The sequence below is a fragment of the Oncorhynchus nerka genome, linkage group LG19 (genome assembly GCF_034236695.1).
Source record: "Oncorhynchus nerka isolate Pitt River linkage group LG19, Oner_Uvic_2.0, whole genome shotgun sequence".
In the NCBI taxonomy this organism is placed as follows: Eukaryota; Metazoa; Chordata; class Actinopteri; order Salmoniformes; family Salmonidae; genus Oncorhynchus; species Oncorhynchus nerka.
In genome coordinates, this window is record NC_088414.1 from 26,245,534 (window position 1) to 26,273,509 (window position 27,976).

Genomic DNA, 27,976 nt, shown 5'->3' on the forward strand with positions numbered 1-27,976 from the left:
TCTGGTCAGCGGGGTGGTGGCACCGGGATCTTCATCTCTCCCAAGTGGTCATTCTCTCTTTCTCCCCTTACCCATCTGTCTATAGCCTCCTTTGAATTCCATGCTGTCACAGTTACCAGCCCTTTCAAGCTTAACATCCTTATCATTTATCGCCCTCCAGGTTCCCTCGAGAGTTCATCAATGAGCTTGATGCCTTGATAAGCTCCTTTCCTGAGGACGGCTCACCTCTCACAGTTCTGGGCGACTTTAACCTCCCCACGCCTACCTTTGACTCATTCCTCTCTGCCTCCTTCTTTCCACTCCTCTCCTCTTTTGACCTCTCCCTCTCACCTTCCCCCTACTCACAAGGCAGGCAATACGCTCGACCTCATCTTTACTAGATGCTGTTCTTCCACTAACCTCATTGCAACTCCTCCAAGTCTCCGACCACTACCTTGTATCCTTTTCCCTCTCGCTCTCATCCAACACTTCCCACACTGCCCCTATTCGGATGGTATCGCGCCGTCCCAACCTTCGCTCTCTCCCCCGCTACTCTCTCCTCTTCCATCCTATCATCTCTTCCCTCTGCTCAAACCTTCTCCAACCTATCTCCTGATTCTGCCTCCTCAACCCTCCTCTCCTCCCTTTCTGCATCCTTTGACTCTCTATGTCCCCTATCCTCCAGGCCGGCTCGGTCCTCCCCTCCCGCTCCGTGGCTCGACGACTCATTGCGAGCTCACAGAACAGGGCTCCGGGCAGCCGAGCGGAAATGGAGGAAAACTCGCCTCCCTGCGGACCTGGCATCCTTTCACTCCCTCCTCTCTACATTTTCCTCTTCTGTCGCTGCTGCTAAAGCCACTTTCTACCACTCTAAATTCCAAGCATCTGCCTCTAACCCTAGGAAGCTCTTTGCCGCCACCTCCTCCCTCCTCCCTCTCTGCAGATGACTTCGTCAACCATTTTGAAAAGAAGGTCGGCGACATCCGATCCTCGTTTGCTAAGTCAAACGACACCGCTGGTTCTGCTCACACTGCCCTACCCTGTGCTCTGACCTCTTTCTCCCCTCTCTCTCCAGATGAAATCTCGCGTCTTGTGACGGCCGGCCGCCCAACAACCTGCCCGCTTGACCCTATCCCCTCCTCTCTTCTCCAGACCATTTCCGGAGACCTTCTCCCTTACCTCACCTCGCTCATCAACTCATCCCTGACCGCTGGCTACGTCCCTTCCGTCTTCAAGAGAGCGAGAGTTGCACCCTTCTGAAAAACCTACACTCGATCCCTCCGATGTCAACAACTACAGACCAGTATCCCTTCTTTCTTTTCTCTCCAAAACTCTTGAACGTGCCGTCCTTGACCAGCTCTCCCGCTATCTCTCTCAGAATGACCTTGATCCATATCAGTCAGGTTTCAAGACTAGTCATTCAACTGAGACTGCTCTTCTCTGTATCACGGAGGCGCTCCGCACTGCTAAAGCTAACTCTCTCTCCTCTGCTCTCGTCCTTCTAGACCTATCGGCTGCCTTCGATACTGTGAACCATCAGATCCTCCTCTCCACCCTCTCCGAGTTGGGCATCTCCGGCGCGGCCCACGCTTGGATTGCGTCCTACCTGACAGGTCGCTCCTACCAGGTGGCGTGGCGAGAATCCGTCTCCACACCACGTGCTCTCACCACCGGTGTCCCCCAGGGCTCTGTTCTAGGCCCTCTCCTATTCTCGCTATACACCAAGTCACTTGGCTCTGTCATAACCTCACATGGTCTCTCCTATCATTGCTATGCAGACGACACACAATTAATCTTCTCCTTTCCCCCTTCTGATGACCAGGTGGCGAATCGCATCTCTGCATGTCTGGCAGACATATCAGTGTGGATGACGGATCACCACCTCAAGCTGAACCTCGGCAAGACGGAGCTGCTCTTCCTCCCGGGAAGGACTGCCCGTTCCATGATCTCGCCATCACGGTTGACAACTCCACTGTGTCCTCCTCCCAGAGCGCTAAGAACCTTGGCGTGATCCTGGACAACACCCTGTCGTTCTCAACTAACATCAAGGCGGTGGCCCGTTCCTGTAGGTTCATGCTCTACAACATCCGCAGAGTACGACCCTGCCTCACACAGGAAGCGGCGCAGGTCCTAATCCAGGCACTTGTCATCTCCCGTCTGGATTACTGCAACTCGCTGTTGGCTGGGCTCCCTGCCTGTGCCATTAAACCCCTACAACTCATCCAGAACGCCGCAGCCCGTCTGGTGTTCAACCTTCCCAAGTTCTCTCACGTTACCCCGCTCCTCCGCTCTCTCCACTGGCTTCCAGTTGAAGCTCGCATCCGCTACAAGACCATGGTGCTTGCCTACGGAGCTGTGAGGGGAACGGCACCTCAGTACCTCCAGGCTCTGATCAGGCCCTACACCCAAACAAGGGCACTGCGTTCATCCACCTCTGGCCTGCTCGCCTCCCTACCACTGAGGAAGTACAGTTCCCGCGCAGCCCAGTCAAAACTGTTCGCTGCTCTGGCCCCCCAATGGTGGAACAAACTCCCTCACGACGCCAGGACAGCGGAGTCAATCACCACCTTCCGGAGACACCTGAAACCCCACCTCTTTAAGGAATACCTAGGATAGGATAAAGTAATCCTTCTCACCCCCCCCCCCTTAAAAGATTTAGATGCACTATTGTAAAGTGGCTGCTCCACTGGATGTCATAAGGTGAATGCACCAATTTGTAAGTCGCTCTGGATAAGAGCGTCTGCTAAATGACTTAAATGTAAATGAGGCCAGGTCATCTGAGTGTGGAGGCCAGGTCATCTGAGTGTGGAGGCCAGGTCATCTGAGTGTGGAGGCCAGGTCATCTGAGTGTGGAGGCCAGGTCATCTGAGTGTGGAGGCCAGGTCATCTGAGTGTGGAGGCCAGGTCATCTGAGTGTGGAGGCCAGGTCATCTGAGTGTGGAGGCCAGGTCATCTGAGTGTGGAGGCCAGGTCATCTGATGCAGCACTCATCACTCTCCTTGGTCAATTAGTCCTTACACAGCCTGGAGGTGTGTTGGGTCATTGTCCTGTTGAAAAACAAATGATAGTCCCACTAAGTGCAAACCAGATGGGATGGCGTATCGCTGCAGAATGCTGTGGTAGCCATGTGGGCTAAGTGTGCCTTGAATTCTAAATAAATCAGACTGTGTCACCAGCAAAGCACCGTCACATGACCTCCATGCTTCACGGTGGAAACCATACATGCGTCTCACAAAGACACTCCGGTTGGAACTAAAAATCGCACATTTGGACTCGTCAGACCAAAGGACAGATTTCCACCGGTCTAATGTCCATTGCTTGTGTTTCTTGACCAAATCAAGTCTCTTATTATTATTATTGGTGACCTTTTAGTAGTTGTTTCTTTGCAGCAATTCAACCATGAAGGCTTAATTCATGTAGTCTCCTCTGAACAGTTGTTTGTTACTTGAACTCTGAAGCATTTATTTGGGCTGCAATTTCTGAGGCTGGTAACTCTAATGAACTCATGCTCTGTAGCAGAGGTAACTCTGGGTCTTCCTTTCCTGTGGCGGTCCTCATGAGAGCCAGTTTCATCCGTGCTTGATGGTTTTTGCGACTGCAATTGAAGAAAGTTTCAAAAATCTTCACATTTTCTGCATTGACCTATCTTCACGTGTTAAAGTAATGATGGCCTGTCATTTCTCTTTGCTTATTTGAGCTGTTCTTGCCATAATATGGACTTAGCCCTATTTGGTAAAAGACCATCTTCTGTATACCACCACTTACTTGTCACAACACAACTGATTGGCTCAAACGCATTAAGACGGAAAGAAATTCCACAAATGAACTTTTAACAAAGCACACCTGTTAATTGAAATGCATTCCAGGTGACTACCTCATGAAGCTGGTTGAGAGAATGCCATGTGTGCAAAGCTGTCAAGGCAAAGGGTGGCTATAGGAAGAATCTCTCATTTTTAAAATATAACTCTTTTTTTATTTTTTTACTACATGATTCCATGTGTTATTTCATAGTTTTGATGTCTTCACTATTATGCTACAATGTAGAAAATAGTAAAGAAAAATCGACCCACTTATAACTCAATGTAGCCAAGTTAGCCATGTTATTGATACAACTTTGTTGACATATGCATCACTGAAGTATACTATGGGCTACTCTGTAATATATTCTGTGGAGGAAATGGATGATCATCTGAAATCTCTCTCGCTCTCTGTCTATAGGGCGTACTCACTCGTCGACTCCAGCCAGGTGTCCACTTTCCTCATCTCCATCCTCCTCATTGTCTATGGCAGCTTCAGGTGGGTACCCCGTCTAAGTGCTTACATCCCAGATAGGCAGACACTCGTCACTATGTGGCTCATCTTTTTATCATGTTATTTCCATTATAGTAAGCATTGAACACCTATATTGAGCTATCCACCCTTTTTAAAACAAGTCTTTGCTATTCTCTCCGTGAGAGAAGCTTGATTTATTTCAGTTAGTCAACATTTCTTTCCACCTTTCCCCATGCAGATCGTTGAACATGGACTGTGAGAACCAGGAGAAGGATAAGGATGGTAACCCTGTCCCGAATGGGGCCTTCAACAATGGCAACACAAACAACAGTGAGTCTCACATATTTGGTGAGACATAAGACATACAGAGCGTGTGTTTTTCTTTTCTGTTTACAAGTTGGATGTCGTCATACCATGGATTCTGTATATTTGTTGGTTTGTTTGCTGTTACCCAGACTATAGATGCAGCACATGCAGAAATGTGTATGCCTGTGTGTGTGTATGATAGTGATTGTCTATCTCTGTGTGTTTGAGCATTCTCACTTGTGCATGTATTGTGTTGTCTTGCAGGTATTCAAACCATAGACTCCACGCAGGCTCTGTTCCTTCCCATAGGAGCCTCCGTGTCTCTGCTCGTCATGTTCTTTTTCTTCGACTCTGTCCAGGTGGTTTTCACCATTTGCACCGCAGGTACCTGACCCGTCACACCACACACACAAACAAATGTGCCATAATGTTAGAGCAATTTCTTGTCTAAAGGCAAGCAGACATTAATTTAGTTGTTTCCTTAGAGCATGATATATTAGTTGTGCAGTTAGGCAAAATACAAGTCATCATGCATTGATTTAACAAAAACATTTCTCTGCATACTTCTTATGGGTGAGATGACAATGATTATCACTGTTAAACTGAGTGGAAACCAATGAACTGAAACAAACTGTCTGGTTACGAGTGGTCTCTCGTTCACTTATCTATCTCCCTCTTTGTTGTTCCTCATCAGTTCTTGCGACAATTGCGTTTGCATTCCTCCTGTTGCCAATGTGCCAGTACTTGACCAGACCCTGCTCCCCACAAAACAAGTAAGTAAGTTTCTTTGTCCATTTGTCTCGCTCTCTTTCTCTCCCAGGACCCTGCTGTCTTCCTCTCCCCCTTCTGGCTCTCTTTATCTCTTGTTCTCTCTTATCTCTCACAAATCTACATAATGCCATTTGAATCGGTGTGTGCCTGCTGGCCTGTGATCACTTTGGCACCAAAAATAGCAAAATACCAATTGTTCCGCAGCATATGCTAATGGGTATCTATTCACTCCAAAGGCACAACTGATTCGGCACCATCCGTCCTCAGGCTCATCAATAGGATGTTAGAGATGCATGGTATCATGTTGGTCCACATGTCAAACTGAGAGGCTACCATAGCCAAGTCTCCAATGTCACAACTCTTTAATTCCCCTTTTCTGTTTGACAATGTAAAGCATCTGGCCTTTATTTGAACTCTGAAGTAAACTTTGCTATATCTACGTATTTAACCCCGTACATATCGACATGTGTTTAGAAAATGTAATTTTCCAGTGAAGAGATTGTGTATAAACCATCTCTCTCCCTCCTCCCCCCTGTAGGATCTCGTTTGGCTGCTGTGGGCGCTTCACTCTGGCCGAGCTCCTCGCCTTCTCCCTCTCTGTCATGCTGGTGCTGATTTGGGTGCTGACGGGACACTGGCTGCTCATGGATGGTATATCATTGTGTCATAACTACCTTGTGTTTGTGAACGTGTGTGGGGGGTATAAACGGCGTGTTTCAGATTATTGTTTGCCATTGCCTTTCTTTAGTTTCTCTATCTCAGTTTGTGTCTCACTCTCTGAGCTCCATTACTTGTGTTTTTGAGCTGCATGTGTTCATATTAGAGGTCTTCATGGGTCCAACGGAACCAGAGTTTGAGATCGGGACTGTAGCGGGCGCGCGTCCTAAATTCTGACTTTTGTCTCGGATCAGGGTTGGGACTGAAATAATTGCCACAGGTCTTAGGTATGTGCAATCAAAATTAATTTACCGACTCGGCCTTATTGGACCTGTCCTCTGTTAATTTTGTATTTGTGTGATGAGAACTGCGCACGCTTGTTATCTGAGTCAGCTAATTGCCACTCAATAAATCGTATAGCTTATGTCCAGCTGAAACTGGTTCCGGCTGCACATCTCAGTAGTAAAACAAAAGTTAGGGGATGAGAAGTATAGTGAAAAGAAGCTGACGAGGGGAATGTCCTCGGACAAGTTTTAATATTCTAGTGGACAAAGATGAGAAGCCCGTTGGTGTGGCCTAATGGACTGTGCTATTTAGGTTTGATGCAATTTTCTACCTTTCATTGATTTATTTTCGTATTCAATCAATTGTGGTGTTGTTATTATTATTTGTATTATTGTAAATCCATTATTCTATACCTATTAATAATCTAAACCAATTCTTTAAATAACTTATGCAAAAATTGGTATGTTTGACTTTTTGTTGGCTAACTTTGTGCTTCGTATTTAGTTTAAGGCTAAATGACAAAAAAATCTGTTAAAAGTAGGCCTGTTGTAAAATAAATAGCATTAATCTATTGCTGTCATTTGTTGGGAAGGACTACTGTAGGCAATCTCTTTTGTTGGTAAAAGCTTCTATAGACCAGTTCTGTATTTTTATTATTAAAGACTGACTTTTGTTACTACCCTAATAAAGTTAAGCAACTTTTGTGTAGGTATGGTTATTATTAGACTTAGGCAGTGCACACAGGCACTCAAACTGACTCTTGACAGTTGAACTTCGGGTGAGGGGACTGTTTTAGGCTTTGCAGAGTTGCTCCTTTAGGCTAACAATTATCATGCTTATCTTTCTAAAAAATATTCTGATAGAAAATTTACAAAGTAGCATCCTGTACACGTATAGCAGTAGTAGCCTATACAGATATCTGACCAATCTAAAGAAATCCATGGTGCTGGCATATCTCTCTTTCTCTCATTCTCTCTAGGCTGGTATCCCTTTATATATGAATATTCTACACAACCAATGGTAGTTTTTGTCATTTGTTAAGGGCACGTAACTGTGGATCATTTGGCCAATATCGCTTGTTTATTGATGGCGCAGTTGGGAGTTTTCGTTCGTTCTGCTTTCGGATCTGAACAGGTCTCTCTGAGACGAACCAGCACGGATCTCTTTACCACGGCCCTTTTCGGAATGGGTCTGACTGTCCTCTGGTCCATTGGGAACAGTCTGTTTTTAAAATGTAATTACTGCATATTTGGTTGGGTGGTTTTTGGACATGTGAAGACCTCTAGTTCATGTCTGATCCCTCTCTCTCTCGTGCTCTCTGAGCTTCATGTGTGTGTTCATAAAGGTCTGATCCCTCTCTCTCTCGTGCTCTCTGAGCTTCATGTGTGTGTTCATAAAGGTCTGATCCCTCTCTCTCTCGTGCTCTCTGAGCTTCATGTGTGTGTTCATAAAGGTCTGATCCCTCTCTCTCGTGCTCTCTGAGCTTCATGTGTGTGTTCATAAAGGTTTGATTCCTCTGTCTATCTCAGATCTGTGTGTGTGCATTTCTTTCCTTCTCTCCCCCTCCCTCCATGTGTGATATTCCTCTCTCTCTCCTCAGCTCTAGCCATGGGGTTGTGTGTGGCCATGATAGCGTTTGTGCGGCTGCCCAGTCTGAAGGTGTCTTGCCTGCTGCTGTCAGGGCTGCTCATCTATGACGTGTTCTGGGTAAGAGAGCCCCTCTCCTCCCTTCAACCCACCGTCACCCAGTTGACCCAAATATGACTGCTAAAACACCGGCAGGGCCATGAGTCATCCGGCCCGCGAGGGGGTCCAATCCGGCATGCGAGGGGGTACAATCTGGCCCACGGGTGGTTTGAGTTTTAAAAAAGTTACAAATATCTTGAATGTGTCCAGCGTGCTAATATTCACCAAAATTGAAGCTAGACAGTTGAGGAACATGGAAAATTCCAAAACACTATGATGAAAAATTAAGTGGGGGGCTGTCAATATTTTGATCCCTAGTTGCACCACACGTTCCCAAGCCATCTTGGTGTTCAATGTGTACATTTTATATGTTTTAAACTGTGGTGCTTTGTGTTTGATGTTGTAAATGTTTCTGCAACTTTGTGTGCTATTTTGGCCTCTTGTAAAAGAGGTGGTTAATTTCAATGAGACTAACCTGGTAATATATAATTCAAGTAAAACTATGGATACAGGACTATTTTTAGCACATTTTGATGGTGAGGAAATGCATTAAAAAATTAAGGGGTGTGTGAACTAGAGGTCGACCGATTTAATCGGAATGGCCGATTTAATTAGGGCCGATTTTCAAGTTTTCATAACAATCGGAAATCGGTATATTTGGACCCCGATTTTGCCTATTTTTATTTTTACACCTGTATTTAACAAGGCAAGTCAGTTAAGAACACGTTCTTATTTTCAATGGCGGCCTAGGAACAGTGGGTTAACTGCCTTGTTCAGGGGCAGAACGACAGATTTTTTACCTTGTCAGCTCAGGGATTCAATCTTGCAACCTTGCGGTTAGCTAGTCCAACGCTCTAACCGCCTCTCATTGCACTCCACGAGGAGCTTGCCTGTTACGCGGATGCAGTAAGAAGCCAAAGTAAGTTGCTAGCTAGCACTAAACTTATCTTATAAAAATCAATCAATAATAATCACTAGTTAACTACACATGGTTGATATTACTAGTTTATCTAGCGTGTCCTGCGTTGCATATAATCGATGCGGTGCACATTTGCAAATAAGGACTGTCGTTGCTCCAAACGTGTACCTAACCGTAAACATCAATGCCTTAAAATCAATACACAGAAGTATATATTTTTAAACCTGCATATTTAGCTAAAAGAAATCCAGGTTAGCAGGCAATATTAACCAGCTGAAATTGTCACTTCTCTTGCGTTCATTGCACGCAGAGTCAGTGCATATGCAACAGTTTGGGCCGCCTCATTTGCCAGAATTGTACGTAATAATGACATAACATTGAAGATTGTGCAAGGTAACAGGAATATTTAGACTGATGGATGCCACCCGTTAGGTAAAACTCAGAACGGTTCCGTATTTCACTGAAAGAATAAATGTTTTGTTTTCAAGATGATAGTTTCTGGATTCGACCATATTAATGACCTAAGGCTCGTATTTCTGTGTGTTATAATTAAGTCTATGATTTGATAGAGCAGTCTGACTGAGCGACGGTAGGCACCAGTAGGCTCGCAAGCATTCATTCAAACAGCACTTTCGTGCGTTTGACAGCAGCTCTTCGCAATGCTTCAAGCATTGAGCTGTTTATGACTTCAAGCCTATCAATTCCCGAGATTAGGCTGGTGTAACCGATGTGAAATGGCTAGCTAGTTATCGGGGTGCACGCTAATAGCGTTTCAAACGTCACTCGCTCTGAGACATGGAGTAGTTGTTCCCCTTGCTCTGCATGGGTAACGCTGCGTCGAGGGTGGCTGTTGTCGATGTGTTCCTGGTTCGAGCCCAGGTAGCGGCAAGGAGAGGGATGGAAGCTATACTGTTACACTGGCAATACTAAAGTGCCTATAAGAACATCCAATAGTCAAAGGTATATGAAATACAAATGGTATAGAGAGAAATAGTCCTATAATTCCTTTAATAACTACAACCTAAAACTTCTTACCTTGGAATATTGAAGACTCATGTTAAAAGGAACCACCAGCTTTCATATGTTCTCATGTTCTGAGCAAGGAACTTAAACGTTAGCTTTCTTACATGGCACATATTACACTTTTACTTTCTTCTCCAACACTTTTGTTTTTGCATTATTTAAACGAAATTGAACATGCTTCATTATTTATTTGAGGCTAAATTGATTTTATTGATGTATTATATTAAGTTAAAATAAGTGTTCATTCAGTTTTATTGTAATTGTCATTATTACAAATACATTTTTAAAATAGGCCGATTAATCGGTATCGGCTATTTTGGTCCTACAATAATCTGTATCGACCCTGAAAAATCATAATCGGTCGACCTCTAGTGTGAACCCCAAAAGCGGCCCCTGGGCAAAATTAGATTGTCACCCCGGCTGTAAAATCAAATCAAATCACATTTTATTGGTCACATACACATGTTTAGCAGATGTTAATGCAAGTGTAGCGAAATGCTTGTGCTTCTAGTTCTGACCGTGCAGTAATATCTAACAAGTAATCTAAAAATTTCACAACTTCCTTATACACACATGTAAAGGAATGATTAAGAATATGTACATATAAGTATATGGATGAGCGATGGCCGAATGGCATAGGCAAGATGCAGTAGGGTATGTAAACATTATATAAAGTGGCATTGTTTAAGTGACTTGTGATAAATGTATTACATCCAAATGTTAATTATAAGTCTGTATGTTGGCAGAAGCTACTCCATGTTAGTGATGGCTGTTTAACAGTCTGATGGCCTTGAGAGAAGCTGTTTTTCAGTCTCTCAGTCCCAGCTTTCATGCACCTGTACTGACCTCGCCTTTTGGATGATAGCGGGGTGAACAGGCAGTGGCTCGCGTGGTTGTTGTCCTTGATCTTTTTGGCCTTCCTATAACGTCGGGTGGTGTAGGTGTCCTGGAGGGCAGGTAGTTTGCACCCGGTGATGCGTTGTGCAGACCTCACTACCCTCTGGAGAGCCTTACGGTTGTGAGCGGAGCAGTTGCCGTACCAGGCGGTGATACAGCCCGACAGGATGCTCTCGATTGTGCATCTGTAAATGTTTGTGTTTTTGGTGACGAGACAAATTTCTTCAGCCTCCTGAGGTTGCCTTACCACGCTGTCTGTGCGGATGGACCATTTCAGTTTGTCCGTGATGTGTACGCTGAGGAACTTAACTTTCCACCTTCTCCACTACTGTCCCGTCGATGTGGATAGGGGGTGCTCCTTCTGCTGTTTCCTGAAGTCCATGATCATCTCCTTTGTTTTGTTGAGGTTGAGTGTGCGGTTATTTTCCTGACACCACACTCCGAGGGCCCTCACCTCGTCACTGTAGACTATGTCAAAGTGGCTTACTGTATGTGCGAAGACATAAGGTACAGAGTTCCACTGTTCCAGGTCTCTTAGGGTAATTAAGGTGGACAGAGCAGAACAGGGAATAGAGCAGAATGGTATAGACTGACATTTCCATGCTAACAGGACAGTTGACGTTAATGGTTATTCCCGCTGTGCACCATGGTAGAGCCTTAAAGGCCAACTCTGTTCTTCAATCACATTTGTCGTGGTTAGTCAACATGTGTAAAACAGAACTACAGTGGCAATTTCTTAGGATTGCTTGAGCCCCAGTAGATGACTCTTCCATTTGTGTCTGTCCCCCAGGTGTTCTTCTCGGCCTACATCTTCAACAGCAACGTGATGGTGAAGGTGGCCACCCAACCGGCTGACAACCCCTTAGACGTGCTCTCCAGGAAGCTCCACCTGGGCCCTGGGATGGGCCGTGACGTCCCACGCTTGTCCCTGCCTGGCAAGCTGGTTTTCCCCAGGTACCATAGCCTGACCGTGGGGGGTGGGGTCGTTGGACTTGTGTGTGAACCTCCAGCTCCATTCACTAGAGCTGTATTGATTAACCTCTGGTGTTGTTATGAGCGCTGAAACTCACGGTTGTATTTCTCTTCTCTTGCCTTTTCCCACCCTCTCTCACTCTTGCTTTTACCTTCCTGCTATGATGCAACCCACAACTGTCATCTCCTTATTATTCTCGCTCCTCTTTGCATCCTGCCCTTCATCGTGTCTTGGTTCCCTCCCCCTCTTATTTTCCCCCTATATTTCATCCATCCCTCCCCCTTTTCCCCCTATCTCTCAACCCTCGCTCCCTCCAGTTCCACAGGCAGTCACTTCTCCATGCTGGGGATCGGGGACATAGTGATGCCGGGGCTACTGCTGTGCTTTGTGCTGCGCTACGACAACTACAAGAAGCAGGCCAACGGGGAGGCGGGGGGGCCAGGCACACCCGGGCGCATGGGGCGCGTCTCCTACTTCCACTGCACTCTCATCGGATACTTTGTGGGTAAGAACAGAGTGGAGAAGCGAGAGTGGTGGGATGGAGCATCATGTAACACAGGGCTGCCCAATCCTGTTCCTGTCAGAGCGACCCTCGAGTAGTAACTAGGGCTTGGCAAAGTGTCAGAAACCTTCTGGTAAATTTCCAGAATTTTTCTGGACTTTTTCCATGTGAAGTTAAGCCTGGGAATTTTGCTTATAAGCTAACTTTTTTGATTAATTTAACAGTGAACATTTTGGGGGGGATACTACACATAAGGCAATTCTAGGTCTTGTGGCATATTTTGGTTAAACTATTCCCAATTCAATGGAATTGCAACCCTTTGCATGCACAGTGCGCTCTTCCACCACATATACAACTGATTCTCAAGATATTGCACACTAATGAGAAGCTATTGAGCCCACACTACTACACTGTCTGAGCCAAGGACTACATACAGTGGGGCAAAAAAAGTATTTAGTCAGCCACCAATTGTGCAAGTTCTACCACTTAAAAAGATGAGAGGCCTGTAATTTTCATCATAGGTACACTTCAACTATGACAGACAAAATTAGGGGGAAAAATCCAGAAAATCACATTGTAGGATTTTTAATGAATTTATTTGCAAATTATGGTGGAAAATAAGTATTTGGTCAATAACAAAAGTTTATCTCAATACTTTCTTATATATACCCTTTGTTGGCAATGACAGAGGTCAAATGTTTTCTTTAAGTCTTCACAAGGTTTTCACACACTTGCTGGTATTTTGGCACATTCCTCCATGCAGATCTCCTCTAGAGCAGTAATGTTTTGGGGCTGTTGCTGGGCAACACGGACTTTCAACTCCCTCCAAAGATTTTCTATAGGGATGAGATCTGGAGACTGGCTAGGCCACTCCAGGACCTTGAAATGCTTCTTACGAAGCCACTCCTTCGTTGCCCGGGCGGTGTGTTTGTGATCATTGTCATGCTGAAAGACCCAGCCACGTTTCATCTTCATTGCCCTTGCTGATGGAAGGAGGTTTTCACTCAAAATCTCACGATACATGGCCCCATTCATTCTTTCCTTTACACGGATCAGTCGTCCTGGTCCATTTGCAGAAAAACAGCCCCAAAGCATGATGTTTCCACCCCTATGCTTCACAGTAGGTATGGTGTTCTTTGGATGCAATTCAGCATTCTTTGTCCTCCAAACACAACGAGTTGAGTTTTTACCAAAAAGTTATATTTTGGTTTCATCTGACCATATGACATTCTCCCAATCTTCTTCTGGATCATCCAAATGCTCTCTAGCAAACTTCAGACGGGCCTGGACATGTACTGGCTTAAGCAGGGGGACACGTCTGGCACTGCAGGATTTGAGTCCCTGGCGGCGTAGTGTGTTACTGATGGTAGGCTTTGTTACTTTGGTCCCAGCTCTCAGCAGGTCATTCACTAGGTCCCCCCCGTGTGGTTCTGGGATTTTTGCTCACCGTTCTTGTGATCATTTTGACCCCACGGGGTGAGATCTTGCGTGGAGCCCCAGATCGAGGGAGATTATCAGTGGTCTTGTATGTCTTCCATTTCCTAATAATTGCTCCCACAGTTGATTTCTTCAAACCAAGCTGCTTACTTATTGCAGATTCAGTCTTCCCAGCCTGGTGCAGGTCTACAATTTTGTTTCTGGTGTCCTTTGACAGCTCTTTGGTCTTGGCCATAGTGGAGTTTGGAGTGTGACTGTTTGAGATTGTGGACAGGTGTCTTTTATACTGATAACAAGTTCAAACAGGTGCCATTAATACAGGTAACGAGTGGAGGACAGAGGAGCCTCTTAAAGAAGTTGTTACAGGTCTGTGAGAGCCAGAAATCTTGCTTGTTTGTAGGTGACCAAATACTTATTTTCCACCATAATTTGCAAATAGATTCCTTAAAAAATCCTACAATGTGATTTTCTATGATGAAAATTACAGGCCTTTCTTATCTTTTTAAGTGGGAGAACTTGCACAATTGGTGGCTGACTAAATACTTTTTTGCCCCACTGTACTTTCTGGTAAGTATTGATTACAATACTGGGTGGGGTGAATATATGTTATGACACATTGTTTTTTTAACCTAGTAAATAGCAGCCTACAGCAAAGTGTTTTAAATCATTTCTAACTTGTTAACAATTTCTGCTAGTTAGTTTCTGCTACCATGTGGGTTTTAGCTTGCTTGAGCCTGCTAACTGAGTGTTAATTCACCTGTTTCCATACATGTTTAATTTAAAAAAAAATATCTTACAAAGGAGTTGTTTAATCTAACTGCGTAATTATTTATCTGTACATGGAATTGTATTTGTTTTTTTTTACTCATTTTTCCCTAAACTTTACAAGAAAATGCCATGGGCACTATCAGATGTGTGGAGACATTTCACTGCAGCTAATGTAGAAGGAAAAGCTGTGTACATTTGCAAATACAGTGCCAAATCATATGTGAAGAATGCAACTAAGATGCAGAATTATCTGGCCAAGTGCATAAAGTTCCCTCAGCGCTCACAACAACCAGCAACTGACAAAAGGCCCTCTACCTCCTATTTGAGGTGAAAATGATGGATCGGACACCTTATCGATAGCAACAGCTCATGGTCCTCCTGGAATCAAAGTTTTTTTTTTGACTCAATGGAGGAACGTAATCAGAGAAGTGCTAATGAATGTCTTGCTCGAGCTGTGTATATTACTGGTTCACCTCTGATGCTCCCAGGCAATGTGTATTGGAAGAGATTTCTGAATGTTCATCGCCCAGCATACACCCCTCCAACCAGACATGCTTTATCTACTAATTTGCTGGATGCAGAGTTCAAATGAAGATCAAGCAAATAATAGAGAAATCAGACTGTATTGCAATCATCTCTGATGGGTGGTCAAATGTTAGTGGGCAAGGAATAATTAACTACATCTCCACCCCTCAACCAGTATTCTACAAGCGCACAGACACCAGGGACCACAGATACACCGGTCTCTACATTGCAGATGAACTGAAGGCAGTCATCGATGACCTTGGACCACAGAAAGTATTTGCACTGGTGACAGACAATGCTGCGAACATGAAGGCTGCTTGGTCTAAAGTGGAGTCCTATTCTCACATCACACCCATTGGCTGTGCTGCTCATGCATTGAATCTGCTCCTCAATGACGACATGGCACTGAAAACAATGGATACAGTCTACAAGAGAGCCAAGGAAATGGTTAGGTATGTGAAGGGTCATCAAGTTGTAGTAGCAAAATACCTCGCCAAGCAAAGTGAGAAGAATAAGAGCACCACATTGAAGCTGCCCAGCAACACCCATTGGGGTGGTGTTGTCATCATGTTTAACAGTCTCCTGGAAGCGAAGAAGTCTCTCCAAGAAATGGCTAATCAGTCTGCTGATATGGACAGCCCCATCAAGAGGATCCTCCTGGATGATGTATTTTGGGAGAGAGAGGTAAAGCAGCCTGGAACTCCTGAAAAATAGCAGTAGCCATTGCACAGAATGAGGGAGCCAATGCCATCCTGTCTGATGATTAGACTGCTTGTAGATGTAAGAGAAGAAATCCGTATTGCCCTTCCCACTTCACTGTTGCTCCAAGCAGAGGAAACTGCAGTTCTGAAATACATCAAAAAGTGTGAAGACTTCTGCCTGAAGCCCATACACTCCGCAGCGTACATGTTGGACCCCAAGTATGCTGGCAAGAGCATCCTGTCTGGTGCAGAGATCCACAAGGCCTATGGTGTCATCACTGCCATGTTTCACCACCTTGGCCTAGCTGAGGGCAAGGTTCTTAGCGGTCTGGTGAAGTATACTTCCAAGCAAGGGCTTTGGGATGGAGCTGCAATATGGCTGTCGTGCCAATATATCTGTTAGATTGTGTTATACCGTTAAATCAGAATAGAGAGAGCCCCATTGAAATGACATGTCAGTTTAGTTGCCATCCTAGGGTCCTGGATTACTTATATTTAGAACTTAAGCGTATTTAGAACTTTTTATTATTCAAAACGTCAAATAACGTCATGCAGTGAAATGTGAAAAATATTATGAGATTTAGGCCATATCCCCCAGCCCTAGTAGTAACTAACCTGATTCAGCTCATCAACCAGTTAATTATTAGAATCAGGTGTGCTAGAACCTACAGGACAGTAGCTCTCCAGCCACATGGTTGGGCTGCCCTGATGTAACACAACCACTGGTTTAGAGATTACAGCTTAATACTACTACTAGAAGCATGTCTGTTCTATGAAATACACTGAGTGTACAAAACACTAGGAACACATGCCCTTTCCATGACATAGACCAACCAGGTGAATCCATGATCACTTATTCATGTCAACTTCAATCAGTTTAGATTAAAGGAAGGAGACTGGCTGAAGAAGGATTTTTAAGCCTTGAGATATGGATTGTGTGTGACATTCACAAAGTGACTTTGAACGGGGTATGGTGGTAGGTGCCAGGCGCACTGGTTTCAGTGTGTCAAGAACTGCAACGCTGCTGGGTTTTTCACGCTCAACTGTCTCACGTGTGTATCAATGGTCCACCACCCAACGGAAAAACATTTAACTGGTCTGATGAATCCAGGTTCCTGCTGTTTCATGTTGGAGGTATCAAGTTAAATTAGTCACATGTGCCGTATACAACAGGTGTAGACCTTACCGTGAAATGCTTACTTACGAGCCCCTTAACCAACCAAAAAAATTAATTACAAATTTGCTAAATAAACTAACAGAACTGGTTTACCACAGTAAAATAACAAGGCTATATATGAGGTACTGGTAACAAGTCAACGTAAAGGGACGATGCATAGATAATAGAGATGATTTGATTTGAGTAGCAGCAGCATGTTTGTGGTCAGTGTGTGTGTGTGTGTTTAGAGTCCAGTGAGTGTAAATCAAAGCCTGTGCTAAAATAATAGGGTCAATGCAAATAGTCTGTAGCCATTTGATTAACTGTTCAGCAGTCTTATGGCTTGGGGGTAGAAGCTGTTAAGGAGTCTTTTGGTCCCAGACTTGGCTCTCTGGTACCGCTTGCCTTGCAGTAGCAGGGACACCAGTATATGACTTGGGTCGCTGGCGTCTTCCTCTGACACTGCCTGGTATAGAGGTCCTGGATGGCAGGAAGCTCAGCCCCAGGGATGAACTGGGCCGTACACTACCCTCTGTAGCGCCTAGCTGAGCAGTTCCTATACCAAGCGGTGATGCAACAGGTCAGGATGCTCTCGATGGTACAGATGTATAACTTTTTGAGTGAGTTCCCATGCCAAATCTTTTCAGCCTCCCTAGGAGGAATAGGCGTTGTCGTGCTCTCTTAAATGTTTTGGTGTGTTTGGACCATGATAGTTCCTTAGTGATGTGGACACCAAGGAAGTTGAAGCTCTCGACCCGCTCTCTACAGCCCTGACTATGTGTATGGGGGCGTAGTCGCCCTTTCCTGTAGTCCTTTATCAGCTCCTTTGTCTTGCTCACATTGACAAAGAGGTTGATATTGTCCTGGCACCACACTGCCAGGTGTCAGCCTATAGGGAGGAGGTCAATCTCGTCGTCTGTGATCAGGCCTACCACTGTCGTGTAGTTGGCAAACTTAATAATGTTGGAGTCGTGGGGACTAAGCACGCACTCCTGAGGGGCCCCCGTGTTGAGGGTCAGTGTGGCAGATGTGCCTACCCTCACCACCTGGGGGCGACCCATCAGGAATTCCAATATCCAGTTCTAGAGGGAGGTGTTTAGTCCCAGGGTCCTTAGCTTAGTGATGAGCTTAGAGGGCACTATGGTGTTGACTACAGCTCTGCGTTCAATGAACAGCATTCTAACGTAGGTGTTCCTTTTGTCCAGGTGGGTAAGGGCATTGTGGAGTGACCAGCCTTTCAACGCATTTCATGGGTACAGATGTGAGTGCTATGGGGCGGTAGTAATTTACTATGGGCCGGTAGTGTGTTTCCTTGGCATTATTGGGCCAAGGACTATGGTGGACTCTGAAACATGTAGTTTTTACAGACTGGGTCAGGAAGAGCTTGACAATGTCAGTGAAGACACTTACCAGCCTGTCAGCGAATGCTCTGAGTCCTAGTAGTCCATCTGGCCAGGGCAGCCTTGTGAATGTTAACCTGTTTAAATGGCTTACTCGCATTGCCTATGGAGAGCATGGTCACTCAGTCGTCTGGAACAGATGGTGCTCTCATGCATAGTTCAGTGTTGCTTGCCTTGATGCAAGCATAAGGCATTTAGCTTGTCTGGTAGGCTCCCGTCACTGGGCAGCTCGCTGCTGGTATTCCCTTTGTAATCCGTGATAGTTTGTATGGTATAAAGAACCACACGTATCCATCATGGTGTGTTTTCATGGCACACATTGGACCCCTTGTTAAAAGTGGAGAAATGTTTGAATGCCACAGGATATCGGAACATCATTGTGAATCAGGTGCATTTTATGGCAGCAGTGTATCCATCTGCAAATATTTTTTTTTTCAGGAGGATAATGCTCTAACACAAGTCTAGGATTGTCCAGGAATGGTTCCACAAACATGACAGTGAATTCAGTTTTACTGCAGTGGCCTGCCCAGTCACCAGATCTTAATCCAATTGAGCATCTGTGGGATGAGAGAGAATAAACTTTTCAGCGTAGAGATCCTCTACCAGCCAATTTGACACAACTGTGGGAAGCATTGGAGTCAACATGGGCCAGCATCCCTGTGGAACGCCTTCGACACTTGTAGAGTCCATAGCATACCCTGACGATTTTGAGGCTGTTCCGAAGGCAAAAGTGGTGTATCTCAATAGTAGGAAAGTGTTCCTAATGTTTTGTACTTGCAGTGTATATTTAAGCAATAAGGCCCAAGGGGTTGTGGTATATGGCCAATATACCACGGCTAAGGATACAGCCCTTAGAAATATACCACAAACACCTGATGTGCCTTATGTGGTTACCCACATAATTAGAGCAGTAAAAAATTTAAGAAATCTGCCAATCAGCATTCAGGGCTTAAACCACCCACTTTTATAATGGCAATTAAATTAATTCTCAAATAGTATTTTCTCTGTTAAGCTGTGTGCACTGAATTGACATGCATGATTGTTGCTGACACGCCGATGTTCAGATGAAGAGAATTAAAAAGTCTTATCATGTGCACAATCGCAGAGCTCAACTCAAACAGTGGTGTGTAGCCTGTTGTAGCTGCTGTCAGTCATTCAAAGCCTATACTTTAACATTCAGGTATGGATGCAACTTTCCAGTGCTCATATTTTTTGCCATGTAATGTTATTAGAACAAAATCAGAAACCCCATAGTTTCCTTGTGTGTTCCATGCCAGATAAATATTCCTTTTGAGATGCATTCAGGTTGTAAGAGTCATAGGGAGGGTAACATGTTTTCTTACAAACAGTCAATGCACATACATTTTTAATGCAAAAATACGTTGGAACGCTGTTTTGGCTTTTAGTGAGAAAAAAAATAAAAATAGGGGGGGACAGTTTTCCATTTGCTACCACTTTCTTAATTAGTCCTTCAATTGCATCATTTTACAAATTCAGTTACAACTGGTGTATTCTAGCATGATTTAGGTGCAGCTGCACAACAGTACAGTCGTGGCCAAAAGTTTTGAGAATGACATTCATTTTCAGTCTGCTGCCTCAGTTTGTATGATGGCAATTTGCATATACTCCAGAATGTTATGAAGTGATCAGATGAATTGCAATTAATTGCAAAGTCCCTCTTTCCATGAAAATGACCTGAATCCCCCAAAAACATTTTCACTGCATTTCAGCACTGCCACAAAAGGACCAGCTGACACGTCATTGATTCTCTCGTTAACACAGGTTTGAGTGTTGACGAGGTAAGGCTGGCGATCACTCTGTCATGCTGATTGAGTTTGAATAACAGACTGGAAGCTTCAAAAGGAGGGTGGTATTTGGAATCATTGTTCTTCCTCTGTCAACCATGGGTACCTGCAAGGAAACACGTGCCGTCATCATTGCTTTGCACAAAAAAGGCTTCACAGGCAAGGATATTGCTGCCAGTGAGATTGCACCTAAATCAACCATTTATCAGATCATCAAGAACTTCAAGGAGAGCAGTTCAATTGTTGTGAAGAAGGCTTCAGGGCACCCAAGAAAGTCCAGCAAGTGCCAGGACCTTCTCCTAATGTTGATTCAGCTGTGGGATTGGGGCACCACCAGTACAGAGCTTGTTCAGGAGTGGCAGCAGGCAGGTGTGAGTGCATCTGCACGCAAAGTTAGGCAAAGACTTTTGGAGGATGGCTTGGTGTCAAGAAGGGTAGGAAAGAGGCCACTTCTCTCCAGGAAAAACATCAGGGACAGACTGATATTCTGAAAAAGGTACAGGGATTGGGCTGCTGAGGACTGGGGTAAAGTCATTTTCTCTGAATTCCCTTTCCGATTGTTTGGGGCATCTGGAAAAAAGCTTGTCCGGAGAAGACAAAGTGAGCGCAACCATCAGTCCTGTTTCATGCCAACAGTGAAGCATCCTGAGACCATTCATGTGTGGGGTTGCTTCTCAGCCAATGGTGTGGGCTCACTCACAATTTTGCCTAGGAACACAGCCATGAATAAAGAATAGTACCAACACATCCAGGAACAGTTTGGTGACGAACAATGCCTTTTCCAGCATAATGGAGCACCTTGCCATACGGCAAAAGTGATAACTAAGTGACTCGGAACAAAACATCAATATTTTGGGTCCCTGGCCAGGATACTCCACAGACCTTAATCCCATTGAGAACTTGTGGTCAACCCTCGAGGCGGGTGGACAAACATAAACCCACAAATTCTGAAAACTACATGCATTGATTATGCATCAGTCAGGATGTGGCCCAGAAGTTAATTGACAGCATGCCAGGGTGGATTGCAGAGGTCTTGAAAAAGAAGGGTCAACACTGCAAATATTGACTGCATCAACTTCATGCAATTGTCAATAAAAGCCTTTGACACTTAAATGCTTGTAATTATACTTCAGTATTCCATAGTAACATCTGACAAAAATATCTAAAGACACTGAAGCAGCAAACTTTGTGGAAATTAATATTTGCGTCATTCTCAGCTTTTGGCCATGACTGTAGTAGCTCTTTTTGGTGAATGTTGGGAACCGAATCGCATATGTGAAAGAGCCGTTCATTTGGCTCCTTGATTTGCATGCTATTTCTATTGCTTTTTGGGCTCCAGACGTCGATTTATCTGCAGAATAATTATAAAAGTGTTCTCTGAAGATGGTAATTCCTCAGTGCAGGAGCAATATAGTGAGGAGAGCGCCTTATTCTAGTCCACGCACTTTTCTTTAGTCCATACTTTCTTTTTGTGGAGTTTTTGCAGGCCATCTAATCTGGTCAGGTAATAATGTATTTGAACTCACATTTCATAATCTGACGTGTTAGGCAATATTCAAGGCTTTAAATTAGATATACAATTTTTTTCATAATGGTTTTAGGTCAATTTTCTAACCATTACTGAATAAAGAGCTGTTTGGGAGCCAAGTGTACGGCTCTTTTTTTAGATGAATGGAGCCAAATGGTCCGTCTCACAGAAAAGACTCGGAATGCCCATCGCTACGTAACACTGCTCAAAGGGGACAATGGAGTCTTAAAAGGGCAATGCCATGCTTTGTAATAAAAACATAACAATAATGAGTAATTATGTATATCTATAATTTAAAAATAATAACTTTCAGGATTGACAAACCCCGTGTTTCAGCCTATGTAACATTTTGTAGCCACTATGCTTCATCGGTTGGGCTGCAGGTGAGAATGCTTATTGCTAATAGCACATCTGACAATAGACTATGCCTCATTCAGCTCACTGAGGGCCTGATGATTGGTTTATAAGTTCAGACGTGCTTGTCCATGGTTACATTACAAATGTGTAATGTTGGGGGTGCTCGGGGACCAGGGTTGGGAAACAGTGGGCTTTATGCATGGTCCAATATGTTAAAATATTCTTATATATATATTTTTAATACATTTTCAGATATAACAAAAACAGGACAACCCCTCATTCTCCCATTCATCCCCTCCCTCCAAACCACCCACCAAGGCATCTATAAAAGTATGTTAAATAAGAAAGAAAACTCGAAACAAACAGTAATGGAAACAAAAACAATGGGGGGGAGCACAAATGGCCAGTAGAACAGACATGACTGCTTACCAAACTATGCAAGTTACACTAAGTAAAAGACAGGCTCTCCACGTGTTGTATTAATGGGGACCCAGGTTAAGTTTAACTTTGGTCGGGACCCAAGCACAATGTACCTAACCTTCTCCAGAGGCAGAGATCACCTCCTTAACCCACTGCTTAAAGGAGGGCGGCTTTGCAGACTTCCAGTGAAAGAGGACAAGGCAGCGAGCTAGCAGCGAGGCAAATTCTATCGCATATGTCTGATGCATGGTAGCACTCTGGTCTGGGGGAAGTACCCCAAAAATGGCAGTGACCAAGTTGGGGCTAACAGTTGTATTACACATGTGAGAGTGCCTCAAATGGGGTCTCAGATGCCACTCAAAGATTAGATTGGCATGACCAAAACATGTCCCACAGTTGCTGGACTCTCAAGCACTTGGTCAACATTTGAGTATACTTTTGCCAATCTGTCATTTGACTAATGGAGACGGTGCAAAACCTTAAACTGAATAAGCCCATACCTTATCCAAAATTATGTGTGGATACGCCTAATACTTTGTTGCCATATATCATTTAGTAGCTCGTCACCTATGTCTTGCTCCCATGCAGATGTTGTATTTGCAAAGGAAGGCAGATTAATGTTCTGTATTATGTCGTATAATCTGGAGATTGTGCCCATCAGATAAAGGTTAAGATCTAAGCACCTCTCGACTGGACACTTAGTAAGCTCAAGTGGAAATGAAGGGACATGTTTTTGGGCAAAGCTGCGAGTTTGCAGGTATCTAAAAAAGTGTGTATTGGGAATATTATGGTCAACCCTCAAGAGTATGGAATGAGATGAATGTGTTATCAACAAATAGGTCACACAAACACCACACCGTTCCTATGCCAAAACTGGAATTCCGTGTCAATCTGTGACGCTGGGATTAGATGTTAATGGGGAGAAGCCACTCGCTTGTTTAAGGCTAAAGTGACTTCGGGAATTGGGACCAGATTTGAAGGGAGTTCTTAACAGTGGGGTTCAAAACATGGGTGCCAAGGTTCATGGGCATTGGGGGAGCACAGGAGCGAGACAGGAGAAGTTGGAAGGCTTGACTGTAACTCCATGATGGCCCAAATTGAGCCATCCTTGTTTCTCAAATGTAGAAACCCAATACACACATTTAGATGTATTTGCTGACCGGTAGTATTGTAAAAGAATTGGGAAGGCCCAGCCTGCCTATTGGCTTAGGTCTCTAGATATACCTTTCTCATTTGTGGATTTGACTTATTCCAAAATGAAGAAGGAAATGTAGCTGTCTAGTTGTTTGAACATCAACTTTGTCAGAAAAATATGAATCTGGAATAATTACAAAAACCTAGGTAGTAGTCATTTTAACAGAATTAATGCGACATGTTAATGAAATGGAAGAGACTACCACCTTATGAAATCCTGCTTAGTGCGCTCCAGGAGTGTTTTGAAGTTATGTTTAAACAGAGCCTTTAACCTCTTACAGCTACCCCCCTACTTCTTTCAATTTCCACCTGAAGACATACCCAAATCTAACTGCCTATAGCCCAGGACTAAGGATATGCATATTCTTGGTTTCATTTGAAAGAAAACACTCTGAAGTTTGTGTAAATGTGAATTGAATGTAGGACAATATAACACAATAGATCTGGTTTTCATTTTTATTGTTGTATCATCTTTAAAATGAACAAGACAAAACAAACATTCAGATAGGATGATGGGGACAATTTCGGTGAAAAACATGAGGGCAACGGTACTTGTGCAACTTTTCAGAATGATCACTTCCAAAATGAGTGTGCTACATGACATTTATCATGAAGTCACCCAGGTGTCCCACACAAGTAGCCCAGTACTTTCGCAAGGCACTGTAAGTAAACTTATACTCTGTTTTATTATATCTGATTAACTATATGAGTTAGTTCATAAGGTGGGATTGTGAGACATGGACAAGGAGTAATAAAAGTTAATGAACACCATTCCAAATAGGAAGAAACGAATGGGTTGTGGACTGTGAAAACAGATAAGGTCGTTAGCCTATGGTTGACCCTACAGAAACTTAGCTCTGGGGTTTTTAGATAAGGCAGTGAGTGCATTCCTAGGTTTTCTGTTAATTAAAACTGTCAGTTCAGTGGTGATCGATAATGTTGAGGGGTCAAAAGTTATCTGGGAGTGTGTTAGAATGAACTTTTCACCTTTGTCCCGGTCGAGAGGGGATTCTGTTAAAGCAATGAAATGACGTCATGATCTGTATATAAACTGCTGCACGTGATTAAGTGGAAGCGCGCTCCGAGAATAAATTCTATTACCTATTATTGAAAGACTGGTCTGCGTCTATTTTATGCAAACAAGAAATCTTAGAAATTTTCATAAAATAGATTAAGGGCTTTCAATTGATGAAAGCACATTGGCATAATTAAATTACAGTAGCAGTTCAAATGCAGTCAATCAACGAAACAGCCATCGTATCATTGGTGCACAACGATGTCATTACTTGTCATCTTCAAATCGGTTTCTTTCAGTCAATACGTCCCGCGAAATGACCCATCAGGTTTAGTTGTGTTACAAACAAACCAGTTGATTACAATGAAACCAAACATGACTGGAAAAGTCACGTTTAGTGTGTGTATTCACATTGAATGTGTCGTCAAATGGAATGAGACGGAATTCACGACACAAAATGTTTTTTGTTAGGCTATATAAATGGATTTTATCAAACAAAAGACCATTCATTGTGTAACAATGAGCATTGGGATTGCAGACAGAGGAAGATCGTCAAAGGTAAACTTTATTTTATTGCAGTTTGATTTTGTTACGCCTGTGCTGGTTAAATAGTTGTTTTTTATAGGGCTCTATCCTCAGATAATCGTATTCTTTCGCAGTAAATCCTTTTTAAATCTGACAACACAGTTGGATTAGCAAGATTCTAGGCTTTCAAAACATGTGAGACACTTGTATTTTCATGAATGTTTAATATGACTATTTATGTAGCGATCACCGTATGTTGTTGAATTTCATCCCGCTAACGGGTTCGGTGCGCAGAGAGGTTAAATGAGCGTGTGACCTTTATCCCCCAATAAGTAAAGACCTGATGCTCCACCTTAAATGGGAAATTGGCATACCCAATTCTTCTGCTAACTGATTAATGGGGAGGATCACGCTTTTTGTTAGGTGTAACTTATAACCAGAGAATGTCCCAAAACCTTGTAACATGTCCAAGAGAGAGGGTATAGACTCCACCATTTTAGAGATGTATTAAAGAAGATCGTCTGCCCCTTAATATTCCCTTAATCCTCTGCTCCGCCGACAGGGCGATAGCAAGAGACCAATAGCCATATCAAATAGGAAAGGGGATAAACAGCAACCCTGCGTGGTCCTCCTGTGGAGAGGGAAGTAGCTGGATGTAACATTGTTGGTGTGGACAGAAGCCACTGGGGGATGAGTACAAAATCTTAATTGAGGAAAGGAATTATTAATCTCTCTAGTACTGTAAATAGATATTCCCACTCAACCCGGTCGAAAGCCTTTTCAACATCAAGCGAGATGACAACTCTGGCTGTAGTGTTGAGTGGGCAGAATAACGAACATTAAATAGCCAGCTCATATTATAGAAAGATTGCTTACCTGAGATAAATCCGCTTTGGTCAGAGTTAATTATATTATGCATTAGTCTCTAAACGGTGCGAGAGGACCTTTTAGTGAGAATTTATAATCGCAGCACAAAAGGCTTATAGGGCGGTATGAGCCATAGTCTAGGGGATTCTTGTCTTTTTTAATAAGCAAAACTGAAATAGTCACCTGGGTAAGTGTCTGTGGCAGTTTCTGACTAGAAAGGATTTCATTGTACATTGAGCTGAGGATAGGGGATAATTTAGAGGAGAATGTTTTATAAAATGCAAAGGGAAGCCATCAGGCCCAGGGGTTTTACCGCTCTGAATGGACTGGATTGCCATAGTAGCTTCATCACTTATTGAGGCATCCATGTTGGTTTGTTCATCTGAATTGCGACAGGGGATGTCCAGATTGTCTGTCTAGAAATGCATGCGTACGAGATGTCATGAAGAGCCTCTGACGAGTAAAGGGCAGAATAGAATTGCTTCAATTGATTATTTCTTTGGGATTGGTAGAAGTTAAATCTGTTGCAATACAGATTTCAGTTATGGTGCTGTTAGCAGCGGATTGTCAAAGCTGGTGAGAACAACTTGCCAGCTTTCTCTCTGTGTTCATCAAATTTTTGTCTCAGAAGCTGCTCCGTTTGTTTGGTGGAAAGATGGTCAAATTCCGATTGATGTAGCAGTCTCTCTTTGTAGAGTTCAGGAGTCAGAGAAGAGGCATATCTGTTGTCCACATCTAGAATGAATTGAGATCGCTCCGATAAGCGTTTGGTGCCATACACTGTGTATGAAATAATTTGGCCCCTTAGATAGGCTTTTAACAACTCCCACACAGTAGAGTGAGACACGTCAGGGGTGCAGTTGATCTGTAAAAAGACTTCAATGTGAGTTGATATGTATTTTTTTAAAGGCACTACAGGATAGTAGTAGTGGGTCAAGTCCCCACGCGCATTGTGACACAGTACTGTCTGGAAAGCGGATATCTAGCTGAGCAGGGCTATGGTCTGAGATGACAATGCTGTGATATTGACTATTAGTTACAAAAGGAAGAATTCTATTGTCTAGCAGGAAAAGTAAATCCTAGAGTATGAGGGGTGCACTGGAGAGGAAAAAAGGATGACCGTTTAGCAGTGTGATTGCTCCTCCTCCATGGATCAGACAAATTATAGGATTCTAGAAATGAGTTGATTACTGTACCTGATTTTGAAATGACATTGTTGGGCTTCGGTCTGGATCTGTCTCGACTTGGATGCAATACCCAATTGAATCTCCGCCCAATTTCAAATGATGAGAGTTAAGGTCGGGAAAAGTTGCGTTGAGGTCAGAGAAATTGAGCATCCCAATTAGGACCATAGAGGTTAGCCAGAATAACATGTGCGAAACAATTTCCCCATCACTGTAATATATCTGCCATTAGTATCTGAAATGACTTTGGAGGAGACAAACTGGTTGCCTTTCCCGATAAGGATGGCTTCCCCTGTGGCCTTAGCACCAAAGTTGGAGTGAAATATTTGGTCTACCCATCCTCTTTAGTTTATCATGGTCGCTGGACCGGAGATAAACTATGTCTGGATTTAAGGACTTAAGATGAGCATACACTCGGACTACACTTGACCACATGATTAATTCCTTTCACGTCCCAGCTGATAAAGCATGTGGAGCCTAGAGTATGTGAATTAGGCATAGCCATAGTAATCAGAAATTAATGTTAGTACGATCACATGACCAATGTTCTGAAAGCTGAGTAATAAAATATAAAGAAAATAAAAAACGGCTTAAAACAACAAAATACCCAGAAAACCTTGGACCCCTATGCTGGTCTTCCTCCTTTTGGAAGGCTGCATCTACCTCTTCTAGACTAGAGCAAAATACTACCATGTTAAACTGAACCTCAGTAGAGCTCAATCCAGGGCGAACATAATCAAGTGTACGCCTAGGAAAGAGGATTCTGGAGGCAACCACCTCAGCCATCCAAGGTATCTCATGCAATATGCATATTTGAAGGATAG

The 27,976-nt window shown here is 43.7% G+C and overlaps 1 protein-coding gene across 2 annotated transcripts in view; it reads left to right on the plus strand.

The window, feature by feature from the left end:
- LOC115101247 (signal peptide peptidase-like 3) overlaps nucleotides 1-27,976 on the plus strand; it is a 50,963-nt gene that overhangs the window by 16,157 nt on the left and 6,830 nt on the right. The window contains exons 2-9 of one of the 2 annotated variants that reach the window (XM_029620591.2): nucleotides 4,198-4,275; nucleotides 4,490-4,581; nucleotides 4,822-4,941; nucleotides 5,252-5,330; nucleotides 5,867-5,979; nucleotides 7,871-7,977; nucleotides 11,586-11,749; nucleotides 12,086-12,273. In XM_029620591.2, the coding sequence (XP_029476451.1) occupies nucleotides 4,198-4,275; nucleotides 4,490-4,581; nucleotides 4,822-4,941; nucleotides 5,252-5,330; nucleotides 5,867-5,979; nucleotides 7,871-7,977; nucleotides 11,586-11,749; nucleotides 12,086-12,273 (941 nt within the window). Of the gene's footprint in view, nucleotides 1-4,197; nucleotides 4,276-4,489; nucleotides 4,600-4,821; nucleotides 4,942-5,251; nucleotides 5,331-5,866; nucleotides 5,980-7,870; nucleotides 7,978-11,585; nucleotides 11,750-12,085; nucleotides 12,274-27,976 lie in introns of both variants that reach the window. The other variant, XM_029620590.2, reaches the window with a different exon arrangement.